We start from the raw sequence: 14,021 nt of genomic DNA, 5'->3' as shown, positions 1-14,021 counted from the left end.
AAAGAATTAGAATGCCTAGTATATTGCGAATCAATTGAAAGAAAATTCTAAAAATATTCATCTTTTGTTTCAAAATATTTTCCATGAATTTAGTTTACTCAATCAAGTGGATTGACTTCGTCAAATGTACATTAATCATAACTAAATAATTAAAAAAATAATTCATGATAATATTGTTCAAATGATTCAATAAATTAAATGCATATTGAAAACCAAAGGTAATGAATTTGTCAAATATGATTAAATAAATTAAAGCCCCGTTTGGTAGGGATTTTTTGCCCAAAAAAATTGATTTTTTGATCGTTATTTTATTATTCAAGCCGTAATTTTTGACTTCTTCTCTCACATGTGGACCCCATTTTTCTTCTAACGGTCAAAAAATCAATTCTCAAAATCCATATCAAACGGGCCCTAAACATGTATTGAAAAATGAAAAGTAACGTAACGAATGTGTCAAATGTACATTCATCATAACTAAATAGGTCAAAATAATAATGATAGAGTAGCATATTTGGCCCCACTAGAGTTACAATCCCGATCTAGGTGGCACTAATGTGACATTAAATGATAGATGAAATTTAATAAGTTACCTAATTTCACTTTTTTCATTCAACCCATCATCTAGCGCCACCTAAATTGGAATTGTAACCTCAATGGGGCTACATAACATTATTCTTAATGATATTATTGTTCAAATTGATCAAATTATTAGTAAATTAAATACATATTGAATAATGAAAAGTAGGACATTTATTGAAATAATTAAATATATATTGAAAAACGAAAAGTAAAATATTATTACAATAATTAAATTATAGTAAGGATATAATCGTCCAAAAAATAATTATCACTTGATATGATACTTAGCACCTGTTTGGCCCTCATTTTTTGAAATTAAAATGGTTGGAATAGTATTTTTTAGCGAATGAGTGGTTGAAAAAGAAGAAAAAAATTTCGATTTACATGTAATATTATTTTATGAAAAATTATGTAATTGAAAATATAGAGATAAAAAATGAAATTTAATTTAATGGGAGTCAAATGGGGGCTTAATATCTTAAATATTAGCCCATTCTTTACTTATTTTAAATGGCTTTCATTTACTCTATGAGTAATATCATTTAACACCAGTGATACTAGAGCACCAATTCAAGTATCATGCAAGTGATTGGACATCTTAAATGTGATTTATTTATCTACTTTTAAGGTGAGCTATCAATTAATAACACTTGCATGTCATCTAGATTGGTACTTAGTATCAGTAGTGTTAAATAGCATTACTCTTTTTCTATTTTTAAGTATAACTCGACCAGTTTCGAAATTGATTCTGATTTTCATATCGAGCTAGTCCAATTTTGATATCATTAAGCAAATTTTTATTTGTTGTCAAAATCTTACGTTTTCTTCTTTTCCTAACATTTTTGTGTTGTTTCTATGCTTATACGAGGTTTTTTTAATTAATAGATTAGGAAATTTTAAAATTAGTCATGCTTATTCAATGTGTATGTTGATAAAAATGTGAACTAAACTGCAACAACTCGAATAGTCAGCCTAATAATTCATCATCATCATCATCATCATCATCATCATCATCATCATCATCATCATCATTATTATTATTATTATTATTATTATTATTATTATTATTATTATTATGGTGTCTTTTATAAGAGACAATCATACGTGCGTGGGAAAAATAAAATTAATGTAAATAAAGGAGAGGGCAATGGACGCAAAAATAGGAACATGAAGAAGAGAAATCAACAAGGAAACTAGCTAGGCCTAGAGTTGTACAATTGTTTATACAAACGAATGTTAACAATAAAGATACTTTATAAAAGTAAAATTCTACCTAATTTAAATAATAATAAACATATAAGTATTGGAACTACTTTTAGTAGACAAGTTCTTAAAATGGACCCCATTACTCTTTAAGTATTATAGTCTAAAAATTTCAAATGAGTAGTTTGTTCCATCTAAACTCAAATAACCAATAAAATTTCACAAAGGAATCGCGATTTTGGGTAATATGTTACATGTAAAATTCTAAATGACTTAAATACGGAGACAATAATTAAAGAATAAGCATTTGAATTATTACTTATTAACAATATCGGTCTTATAATATGAAACTCTAAAACTCAATTGAACCTACAAAATAGTGTCATATGAAGTCTTACTTTCAATAAATTAATGTGAATAAATATTTTTTTTACGCCAACTCTGCTCCTTTATTCTATTCACATAGTTGACTAGTTGGTTGGTTGGTTGGTAGTCGCTTATTGTGGTGGAAATAACTATCAAGTGAAATGGTTTACGGGATCAATTCAATGGTGGAACCAATATTTATTTAGTTGTTTAATTGAAGGGATAATCTAGAATTTGGACTCTGATGATTGTCATTAGACTTAATTAAGAATTTGGTACTTGGAAAAGACTGGCATTTGCTTTGGAATCAAGAATTATTTAATTTGAGTTCATATGGAAATTAATAGCCACGAAGTCTTTGACAAAGGAACCCAATACTAACAGCTTATTTTCTAATTAATAAGATTATATTATGAGTTATTCAACAAAACTTTTGAGAAAAATATTCTTATTTTCCCTACTTTCATAGTGTTCGGTATTTGCTGAGAAAAATCACTATCACATATGAAAGAAAAATAAGTGGATGGAAGAAAACACAAATTTGCCTAGTTAGTGACCTTATGAATTTATTCGGTATTATTTATTTATATATTTATTCTGCAGGAAAGATGCATGGATAGATTATCGATCGATGAAGGTGGTTGAAAAGAATGTTAATAAAGAAGTACATTGATAAGAGGTAGATAATTAATGAAATGATAAGAAAATTGAACCACTTCACCTAATGAGTTAAAAATTCAGGAGAAACTTCAATTTTCAATATTATTTTATTTTAATATACTAAACATGTCATTAAAAATTAAGAACCGGAGAGAGTCATTGATCGTTAGAGGAAGTTATTTGATTAGAGCTTTTCAAATGTTTTTTTTTTAATTGAATTTCACTCTTACTTGATTAGAGCTTTTCAAATGTTTTTTTTTTAATTGAATTTCACTCTTACTCAATGAGACTCAAATCCAGGTCTAGTACATCGTAAAAGCTTTTCAAAATGTTGAAGAGCGGTTCAATGCTTGAACTAAAAAATAGAAATAGAATAACAATGAACTACCACACTGAAATTTTTTTATGTGATTTAATAATGAACATGGGCATGACGTTAAGGTATCTTTATAATTTACATGTTTTGATTAAATCTAACAACGTTGTCTACTTTTATTCCACTCAAAATTATAAATATAATTATCTTTGCATAAGAGCAGATTAGGTATGATTCTTGTAGCATAATTCCAAATTTTTATGTTAGAAATCTATCAACATCAATTTGAAATAGCTTGAAAATTCAAGCGAAGGTTCTATAATGATAAGGGTATTTATGTCGTGGAATAGTCAATTGCACGGGTTAGGTTTTTCTCTTGAAGATGTGATAAACATTTTTTTTTAATGAATTGCTATATCAATTACGATTTTTATTTGACTAATTAATCACACTTCTTAGGGTTGTTAGCAATCCATTGGCCAATAATCAAACTCCACGTCGCCATGATCGTATTTTTTTTATTTGATTTGATCTAGAAGAAATTAATATTACTATTACAAATTATTATAAGCTCTGTCGTAGATTGTATTTTCTATCATATCTTATATTAGGTCGTGAAAATAAAGAAGAAACAACTTTAATTAAATTCATGCATTTTAGTTATGATGTAATGATTATGAATCCGACTAACCTCATGTCCTTAATTTTCGTCAAGATATGCATAAAAACAGGTTTTGTTCGAAATAAATATTAAAGTTAAATCATATTATACCACATCTTAGCCAACCGCCCTAATAATTTCATCTTTGATTTTTGGGCACTTCAATACTAAGTCAATATCCTTCCACAAAATACAAAGCAAATAGGATATTTTTGGCAAGACTTCTACTTCTTGTGAAAGACTTACCTGAATAAGTTACCATATATCAGTTTTCTTTAACGGCTCTTTTAACCAGATAAAATACTTTTAAAAAATTATTCAAAAATATTCAGAAGTAGTTTTTTAATCACGAAAGCAGCTTTTAACTTTTCAAAAGTACTGTCAAAATAATGGTGCAAGAATCATCGACTTAGTCTACTAGTTGGAGACTTGGACTTGGACAACAAATCATGTCACGAAATGATTAATTTAGAGTCTTATCACTACACAATTTTCACTTGTGATGTGGGAACACAAATTAATTGGATTTGAGGCGCCGAAGGTGTTGAAAATGGCTTGCAATCAATTCTATACATTGTATATCTTTGATAACCGTAATGTTTGGTTACCATATTGTCAGCATATTATTTCTAGTTTCATACTTGTTGAACCTTTTAAACATTTGACCATATTTATTTTGTACATAAACTTATAAAGTATTAGGGTTTCGTTTTAGATGCATTCCGAAAATCGATACTCTTCGAAAACTCTCAAAACTTTACTATATAATATGTCCTAATTCTTTTAATAAAATTCAGAATCTTTTAAGAAAATTTTGTACCATAATACTTGAAATCAATGAGTAAAAAATACCATAGATTGAAGATATTATTGTTAATTTCAATTAAGAATTATCTTAATTGCATGTTTCAAATAAAAATTAACATAATTGTTTTCGTCAACTCTAGTACAACGAAATATTAATAAGTGGATAGAATATAAGTTCTTGTCCAATATCCCTTTTCAAAGTTATATTAAAAAATATATAACTAAATTATTATTATTTATACAATATTTACAAAACATTTTGCTCCCATATGATAAAAAAATTCTTTAAAACTCATTCTTCCCAAATTGATTTTTCAACCGTACATTCCCTCCAATAAAATAATTTTAGATGTGACCCCCAACTTTTCATGTCATACTCTTTTGAGAAACAACATTCTGCATGTCGAATCATGTCATATACTTCCTCATCCAACAAAAATAACTTCTTTTCATTTTAACAAAAATTGAGAAAATATAATTAATATAGTTCGGAACATAATTTTTTCTTATATTTTTTTTTTCTAGTTTCTCCCTACATTAAATAATAGTTTAAATAGGGACAATTTTATTTGTTGATAACAAAACACGTTAAACCCATATTTGATAACAATTATTTGAAAATATTTTTTTTCTACATACTCAACAATCACACAATAAAGTATTTTACACGTAAACACAAAACTTTTCTTTACTTTTTAACCATAAGTTTTTTTCTAAAATTTATTATTAAAAACATTGTTTATCCCAAATAATATAATCCTCAAACAGCAGCTAAATAGGGACGTATTAAAAAACTAAAAAATCAATTATACTTTTAATAAGGAAAGCCACCTATAATTTGAAACAAACGAAAAAAATTAATAAATCTTTCAACAGGGAGAGTATTATTTTCTGTTTCGATTGCTGGCTAATTAATTTTTCCAAGTTAATGCTTGGGTAGGTCGAATGTCAAAAAAGTGTTTAGAAAAGTTAAATTAAGATGACCCAGTGGCACCTTGTCCAATGGTGTAGGAGCTGGAACGACACGAGAAAGTCCATATATCTCATGATAGCTTCACTAGTTCCAGTCACAGTGCTAAGGCTATTGATTGTTGCCCCCATTTTACTTAGTCAACTACCCACAATTTAATTTGATAGAAAATTGGACGTTAGACTTGACATTTTCTAACAAGGTTGATGATGCTCATGATTTTGTCTTAAAATCCTTGGACCCAGTCCTCCCTTTGGGAAGGGAATTTCATGCATTTCCATTGGCATCATGAATTGTGCACATGTAATTTTAGTGGGTTGGTTTCAGAATAAAATCCTATTCACATGTGTTACAAGAAATTTCTTTTTCATAATATAACGAGCATATTATGCATAATAGGACAATAAACCTTTTATACGCATACACATAGGACATTCTTCATTAATGTTGACAATGCACTCGTTTGAGCAGCTAACATTTAGAGGTGACAAACGAACCAAATCACTAATGAGTTAGATTTGTCTTGACTTGAACCATGGTCAGCTCGGACTTGTTTTAAGACGAGCCATGGACCGAACCAACTCACTTCTTCTCACGAGGCACGAACTCACAAGCCAGATCATTTTGGGCCCAACTCGTGGACAGTCTCATTTCTTCTTCATTTTATTAGTTTCTTAAAAAAATTGTTTGTCCTTTAGCTTATTTTATTGGCCTGTTTGATTCTCATTCTTTGAAAAAAATTCATTCTTAAATAGTGTTTTGACATTATTTCAACTAACACTCTTCAATAAAATACTATTACACCTAATCCAAAACTCTTCCTTATTTTTTAACCACACATTTCTCATTAATACACTATTCAAAAATTCATTCTTATCAAAATAATGGGACTTAAACAAGTGTTTAAGTTATTATTATTTTTTTTTTAAAAAGAAAGAAAGAAAAGAAAACGAACCGACTCGTGGACGACCTGGCCCCACAAGCGAAAGGACCGATCCAATCTTAGGATTTGGGCACGAGCCAAGCTCAGGTGTAACCAGGCCCGTTGCCACCCCTTACCTACATTTATGCCTCATTCTTCAACAGACAGAAATATGCTCCATATATAACATCTTATAATTGGGTATGATAATAACAGAATTTCTCATTTATTAAACCAATGGTGAACACACTAACTAATCCTGTTCAGATCTTCAATCAGATAATAAATCAAGGTGTTTATGATCAACAATGATTCTGATAAATGAATAATTCACAGGTGCATTTTAAGGTTTCAATTATGTTTTACAACGAAATTTAGTACTCTACAAAAGTGATCTCATCTTCCAAGCTTACCAGTTCGCGTTGCAACACATTTGAAGGAAAATCGCATGCTTCAAGACCATGGAGCTCCGGTACATAGAGACCCTGCAAATTGAAGTAGATATTTAGGCATATCGTCAAGCCGTTCCTTCCAAACAGCATCTTTTTTCTCACTCGCGCATGGTGACATTTTACAAGGCAAGTTCGCCTCGAAGCATCTTCATTGAAGAATACTCTTATCTTGTTCGTTCATCCAAACAGCCCTAAAAACAGACAGTACTGTTGCAAAACTTCAAATTCATCACAGTTCAATCTTTCCAATCCGGGCACTTTTCATCATTCAATTCTAAGACAAATCCAAGAATAAGACTACTTGTACATCCAAATGTGTACACTTTGGTTGACACTTCCTATGAGTCAAAAATATTACCTTTAATGCTAAAGTATTTTTAAAATCAATGTATCCAAATTTGTCGACACACAGGAGTGTAAATCTCAAGGTGTACATATATCTGGGCTCTTTGTCCAATTTCCACTTACTTGTGTTTTAACTAAATTATCACAGAATTATTTTTTATTCTCTTCAGAAAATAATCTCTCTTTCTAGAGGTGGAGGGGGTAGAGAACAAGTTTAGTCTACACCATACATACATAAATGGGATAATGAACATTCTTTTATATTTGATGTAAATAATCCTTATCATCAAAAGGAAAGATGTTGTCTCAATCACACAATCATCAGAAAAATATCACGAAAAATAATCTTAATAATTTTTTCGTATCATCAACATCCCACCTCTAACCCAATATAGTTTTGTAGAAGCCAAATAGAGTTTGAAAATTAAATTGATCTGAGCAAGTTGTTCTTTCCAAGGCTCAAATGGTACTTCAATATTGCATTTACATGCATGCCGTTTACACCAACCAAAGAAATAAAATCCGGTGTGGAGGAAAATTACTATCCACCAATTTAACACGACCATTACCAAGACTTGAGGGGCATATCCCACTAACAAAAAGAACATTGTCAAAACAAGATCATCGAGCAGTTTTTCACTACTAAACTTGTCGAGGATTGACCACGTTAACAGTAGAACCCCAAAATCCATGGGACTTACCAGCAATCCACCCAAGATGAAGAGAATACTGTTGAAACAAGAACCCAGGCCACAAAGTAAGATGACAAATATGATGCAAATAAACTTGATGAAAAATTAATAGGATTTTCTTCCGATCTAGCACTAACATGAGAGCAAGAGGCAGAATTATTTTGATGACAAAACAACAGCTGAATAACCAGGAACGAAAGGCAAAACCAAACAATTGCTCAATCAACGCAATAACATATCAACCAGGGACAATCCGCCAAATTATCATCACTCACAAACCGAAGACAGCAGCATAATAATAAATGGTCAAAAGCACAAATAGTTCTTAAATTTATATGTAGCCTATGTTGCATTACCTCATGGAAACAAAGTAAGGTCCAAAAGCATTCATGGACCCAACCAGCCCCATCCAAGCTGGAGACATCAAAAGGCCCAAAATCGCCAATCAACTGTCAAATAAACCCGACAGTAGTTTCACAATTAGTAACCCAAATCTTATAGACCAACAAATTGCAGAATTGGACAAAATGTAGCCTATATAGCTTGCTAGACACCACGACCAAATTCAACGAATGAACCAAGAAAAATTCTGAAAATTTATTAGTTCTCATTTGGTAGAGCATTCTTCTATTTGATAAACCAGGGAAGCCCTGACAAATATATTTACTACTGAGTGAATGGAAACAAATCACCGAACAAGACCAGAATCCTAAATCATAATAAGGAGAGAAGTCACTGCCCAAGAAGGAAGCAGCAAGAAGGATGACGGAGCCACAAAAGAAACAATGCAGCAGGAAGTAGCTAAGAACCAGCAATTAGCATAATTGCTTCCATGTCTTCTCTCTGTGATTTACTTTCAGTTGCTTCAAAGGAGGCCACCAGAGAGAATATTGAGCTTGACCCCTAAGCAAGTGTAAAGGATGCACAGGAGAATAGTGCTGAACAATTCTACGTAAAAGAAGACCCAGCAATAAGAATAGAATTGAAATTGGGCAAAGAACTTATTACTCTGCAGCAAAATTGCAGCGCAGGTGAAGGAAATATCAGAAGATGCACTTAGAAGGGGTGGTTTATCGTCGATGACAGTTTAGGTGAATTTTACCAGAAATCATATTTGTCAAAACTAGAACCTTATGTTACAGATTTCCCAATCACAAGAGTTGAGGATTTTGATTTGAGTAACTCTTGACATAAGAGAAACTGTGAAGGCCTATATACAGATTATGACTCAAACACCATCACTGCCAGAACAAGATAGAAAAATCTAACAAAAGAAAAGAAATTAATAAAATGGCCAAACGATGATATCTAAATAAAAAAAAAAAGAGGGGGGGGCTGGACGAGAGGCATGAAGCTGCTTGTGGGTGACAGGAACTTACAAGTTAAAAAAAAAAAAAAAAAATCGAATTAAGCCCATTTTAATACCATGTTGAAGATATTAAATTGTAGATAAGGTTTCATCTAATTATTACAAAAAAAAGAATGAGGGTAAGGAAAGATTGTGTCTTAATCACAATTATTAAGGAAATAATTCACATTATCATGAAAATATCAAGAAGAATAATCTTTAGTCTTCAAATATCTTCATCACGCTTCAAGGATATGAAAATGTTTCGTCAAGTTATTAAAAGCAAGACAAGAAAAAGATAATACAATTAAGGGATTTCTGAACACAAGCAGCCACAGCCTCTAGTTATTATTATTATAAGTTTATTACCAACGACTCTATTTACCAACCTCACCTATTTATTTGATTGAACATTTATTTTTCATATGCTGATGTTATAACGCTAATGAAGATATCAGCTAGCATAGGTACCACTGGAGGACCCAATCAAGCCTACAGCAGTACTCCAACCACTTTTCTGAACTGCCATCTGTTTCACATTTTTTTATTTCTCTACTTTGTATGAAATAATTACGGGATATGTGTCTCTTTGAGAATTGCTCAACCAAAAAAAGGTAAAAAATCAACGCCAAGGTAGCACCAGATTTGGTGTAAGTGGTAGGAGTGGTACAAGGCACGTAGAAAGATTATTTAATATACACCAACATGGGAAACCAAAACACGTTGAAAGAAATGGTATGGATGTAATTTTAGGTAACGCCGGCAAAAATATAAAAATTTCAAAGGCAACTGTCATGCAACAGCATTCCAACAATAGCTCATGTTTCAATCCAATCATTATGAAACCTGCAACTGCACTTGGACATTAGTCTAACCCACTTCTATTGGACACGAAATATTCCCTTTGGGAACTGATAAGAACTGAACTTGAATTTTTAACTTCATAGGTACTGTTCACTCAATTAACTCTGGTATTTTACTATTTCTCTTAATTTGTGAGTTTTCATGTCCTTCAATACTTTTGGAGATTCATACCAGAAACTTATAAGTAATTTCAGACCACCTTTGACCATATATATTGTTGGAACTCCTTAAGTCTAGAAAAATTCCCTCTAGATAGCCATTTAAGCAATCTTCAAAATAAATTTAATTTAGGAATATCATGAAATGTTTGACAAACTTAAAGTGCGGTACTAACTTTGGACTCTTAACAAGATACTTCAATGCATAACAGACGATGAAGGCATTTTGAGGAACTGAGGAATTATTCAAGAGAGATGTTTTATCAAGAAAGATAATGAACAGGAAAACAAAATTACTTTAAGAAGCACATGAATCTAAAAGGAGATCCAGAAACTGATTAACGAGTATAGTTAAAACTTCATATTACATCGAGAAATGAACATGATAATTTGTGGGAAAGTTATCTTGTACAAAAAAATTGGAGGTTATAGAACCACATGCTTTTCCTGCTAATGAAACACACAAAAGATCCATGAAAAAAAAAGAAAAAGAATCTTCTCCAACTTTTCTTTATAGAATAATTGCAGGATGCCAACAAATCAACACAAGTAGAACAGAGACAAGTTGGAAGTACTTACCGTCTAATAGTTGTCACACAACAAGAAAAGCTCGGTCTTTCAATGCTGGTAAAGTAGAATCTTCCTTATTGATGGTATCTCCCACTTCCGGTCGGTCACACTAGCATCCAAGAAACTTCATTTCTGAATGCAAAAGAATCTGACATCACCCTTGTCTACTATTTACGGACTATCAAGATGTGAAGTTATTAATTTCTATTGATGATTCTACATGCTTTTGAAGTGATTCTTCGAAATTTATAATGGCCATAAAAAACTAATTATTGATCATGAAGTATGCAAGATTTGCAGCTCACATGAAGCCTAAAAAAGAACTTAATCATATAAGTTTATAATGCATGCAGCAAGAGGAGTTTGAAGCTTATAATATAAAACAACATAAGGAACCACCTTATTGGCCTTAATCATCTCACTCTCCAAATCTTGAGCAGCTTCAATCATTCCTTGCGCCAGACAGGCTTCAATCATGGTAGCAAAGGTGATATCGTCTGGTTTACATTTGTAGTCCTTCATTGCCATGAACATGTCCACCATTTTATCCACATCACCGGCATGTCCATAGGCACTGATGACACAGTTAAAAAAGGGCGTATCCAGAACTACATTGGAATTCTCTACTTGCCTCACAATTGAATCAACTTTGCTCAAAAGCCCTGCTTTACTATATGTATTGACAAGAGAGCAGTAAGTAATTGAATTGGGCTTCAGACCTTGATGCTTCATTTTCAGGAAAATCTCGTCCATTTTCTCAATATCCCCAGCCTTTCCAAATGTCTCAATAATTATATTATATGTAACAACCGTTGGGCAATAGAATCTCCTCTTCATAAAATCCAAAACAGAGCCCATTTTCTTGTACATACCAGCTTTTCCATATGACTTAACTAGTATATTACACGTCATTATGTCTGGCTTTAACCCCATAAGCTGAAACTCTTCAAACCACTTCTCCATTTGCTTAATCCTTCCAGATCTACCATAAGCCCCAACCATAGAATTAAATGTGAAAACATCTGGATGACACGTACCACTTTCAAGCATGTCCGTCAGTGAGCTTTCCATCAATTCAAAAAATTCAGCTTTACCATATCCATCAATCAGGGTATTGTATGTAACGGTGTTACATTCGATTCCCAAGTCCAACATCTCATCTAGAATTTGTTGCACCATATTAAAGCGGCCAAGTTTAATGCAGCATTTGATAAGGATTGAATAAGTAAACACATCTGGTTTACAATCAGGGATGATCTTCATATAATTAACAGTCCGAAATGCCTCGTCAAGGAGGCCACTAAGGCCATATGCACTAACAAGTGCAGTGTAAACATCAATTGTTGGTTGGAGGCCATCAGATCGCATGACTTCCAAAAGCAAGCTAGCTTGATTAGGCTGCCTGCACTTGCCAAGCATTACTAATAACTTTGCATATGTCTGGCATCTAGGCTTGTACCAGTGTTGCTTACGCAGGAGACCAAAAATCTTTCAGAAGTAAATATATTAATAAGAAAAAGTTAGAATCATGACCAATGCCAAAATTTGAATCATTTGAAGTTCAAAAACTATAACCTTGACAACAAATTACAGAGTTCATGAAGTTTTTTCAGAACACCTATTCTTCTACCAAAACAACAGTTTCACAAACTAAAAATATTCCCAAAGAAAAAATTCTCACAAGAAACATAACCATTCCAAGATTTTCTCTTCTTCCACAATTAAGACCTTAAAAAAAACCTCGGCATCATCATCTATTTCAGCACAAATGACAAAACAGTTGGAAACCCAAAACTTTATCATTATCCAAAACCCAGAAGCTAAAACACCTCAACCCATGCATATAATCAGATGAAATGAATATGCATATGATCAATTTCAAATCTAAGAAATAAAGTTTAAAATTTCAAAAATCAAATAATATTAAAATTTTAGTTATGAAATAATTAATCAAAAAAATATTTTTTAATTAAATATATTAAATTCACAATTTTTTTTATAAGCAATAACTTGTGACCTGTGTATATCGCGATATATAAAATATGATTTTCAATCTGTGATTTGTTACTCATAACTCATAATATAAAATGAGACCACTAAATTTGATCCGTGACTTCTACAAAATGACATGTGACCTATTAATATTAATTTGTGACCCGTTTATATTGATTTGTGACGTATATGAAATGACTGTAAATTGTGAACTCAAACCCGTGACCTTAACGGCGAATTGTGACCCACACACCAGTACTACAATCTACCACCTTCATCTCCAACTTTACTAGTCGTGACCAACTTTGTCTTCAATGTAACTATATGTGGCCATATCAGTCTAATTTGTGACTATATGTAAACAAGTCACATGCAGTCACAGTTAATATAAATTTGGTCACAGAAAGTCACAATGAAGATAGACTTGGTCACAATTTATTTTGTCGCCACTACCACTACGGTATTACCATCAATCCCAACAACGTCAACCAAGTGAGCACCACCAACACTTTCAACAAATACTAACCACAACCACTGGCATCATCACACCACTACCACTACCACTACATGAAAGATCCGTTGCTCGTAGTTGCAAGCTAGGGCGTGCTTCCTTTGAAGCCTCCAAACATCGACCAAGCTATTGGACTCTACCACCAACATGACCACCTCAACCTCTTCTCGATTGACATTCAGGCCTAATACCTTCCCAAACACACCAAAAATCAAGCCTAACCCAATAGATACGAACTATCTTTTGGGCAACACCATCTCCAATGATTCCCATGCCATTACCACCACCATTGCGACCACCTGCACCAAAATCCACCACCACCACCTCCTTCAATCCACAACTCGCCACCGTAACCACCACATCCACATCAAATATAAATTAACACCACAACCCATACACCACACCACAAATTCAGAGATGCGCACAACCACCACGTAGATATGCACCATCTCAGCCAGATCTAACAACAGCATCACCGCAGATCTACACCAACGTTCCTCCTCTTGAAGCAGTGACGCCATCGATGCAAACGAGAAGCTTCGTCGCATCACTACTTCAAGTAGCCCTCGCCGCTACTTGGTAACAGCGATGCCGACAATGACGAA

The 14,021-nt window shown here is 32.5% G+C and overlaps 1 protein-coding gene across 1 annotated transcript; it reads right to left on the bottom strand.

Moving 5' to 3' along the window:
- Positions 1 to 6,686: 6,686 nt before the first annotated feature.
- LOC111412482 (pentatricopeptide repeat-containing protein At3g53170) lies at positions 6,687 to 13,937 on the bottom strand. Its single transcript, XM_023043419.1, has 6 exons — positions 13,808 to 13,937; positions 13,639 to 13,715; positions 13,432 to 13,524; positions 11,313 to 12,404; positions 10,923 to 11,045; positions 6,687 to 8,422 (listed from the first exon to the last, which is right to left on the bottom strand). The coding sequence occupies exons 1-5, from the start codon at positions 13,935 to 13,937 to the stop codon at positions 11,040 to 11,042; spliced, it is 1,398 nt and encodes a 465-aa protein (XP_022899187.1). The 3' UTR covers positions 6,687 to 8,422; positions 10,923 to 11,039.
- Between the last annotated feature and the right edge of the window lie 84 nt (positions 13,938 to 14,021).

This window comes from Olea europaea, chromosome 16, assembly GCF_002742605.1.
Source record: "Olea europaea var. sylvestris chromosome 16, O_europaea_v1, whole genome shotgun sequence".
Taxonomy (NCBI): domain Eukaryota; kingdom Viridiplantae; phylum Streptophyta; class Magnoliopsida; order Lamiales; family Oleaceae; genus Olea; species Olea europaea.
The sequence above is the reverse complement of the archived record's forward strand: the minus strand, read 5'-3'. Positions and strand labels throughout refer to the sequence as shown.

Excerpts from the sequence above, each read along its gene's own strand:
- LOC111412482 (XM_023043419.1), bottom strand. The coding sequence starts at position 13,937 with ATGGCGTCACTGCTTCAAGAGGAGGAACGTTGGTGTAGATCTGCGGTG. Across the intron at positions 13,716-13,807 it reads ATTTGTGGTGTGGTGTATGG|GTGGTCGCAATGGTGGTGGT; the intron begins GTTGTGGTGTTA and ends ATTTTGGTGCAG. Across the intron at positions 12,405-13,431 it reads TGATGATGCCAGTGGTTGTG|AAGATTTTTGGTCTCCTGCG; the intron begins GTTAGTATTTGT and ends ATTTACTTCTGA.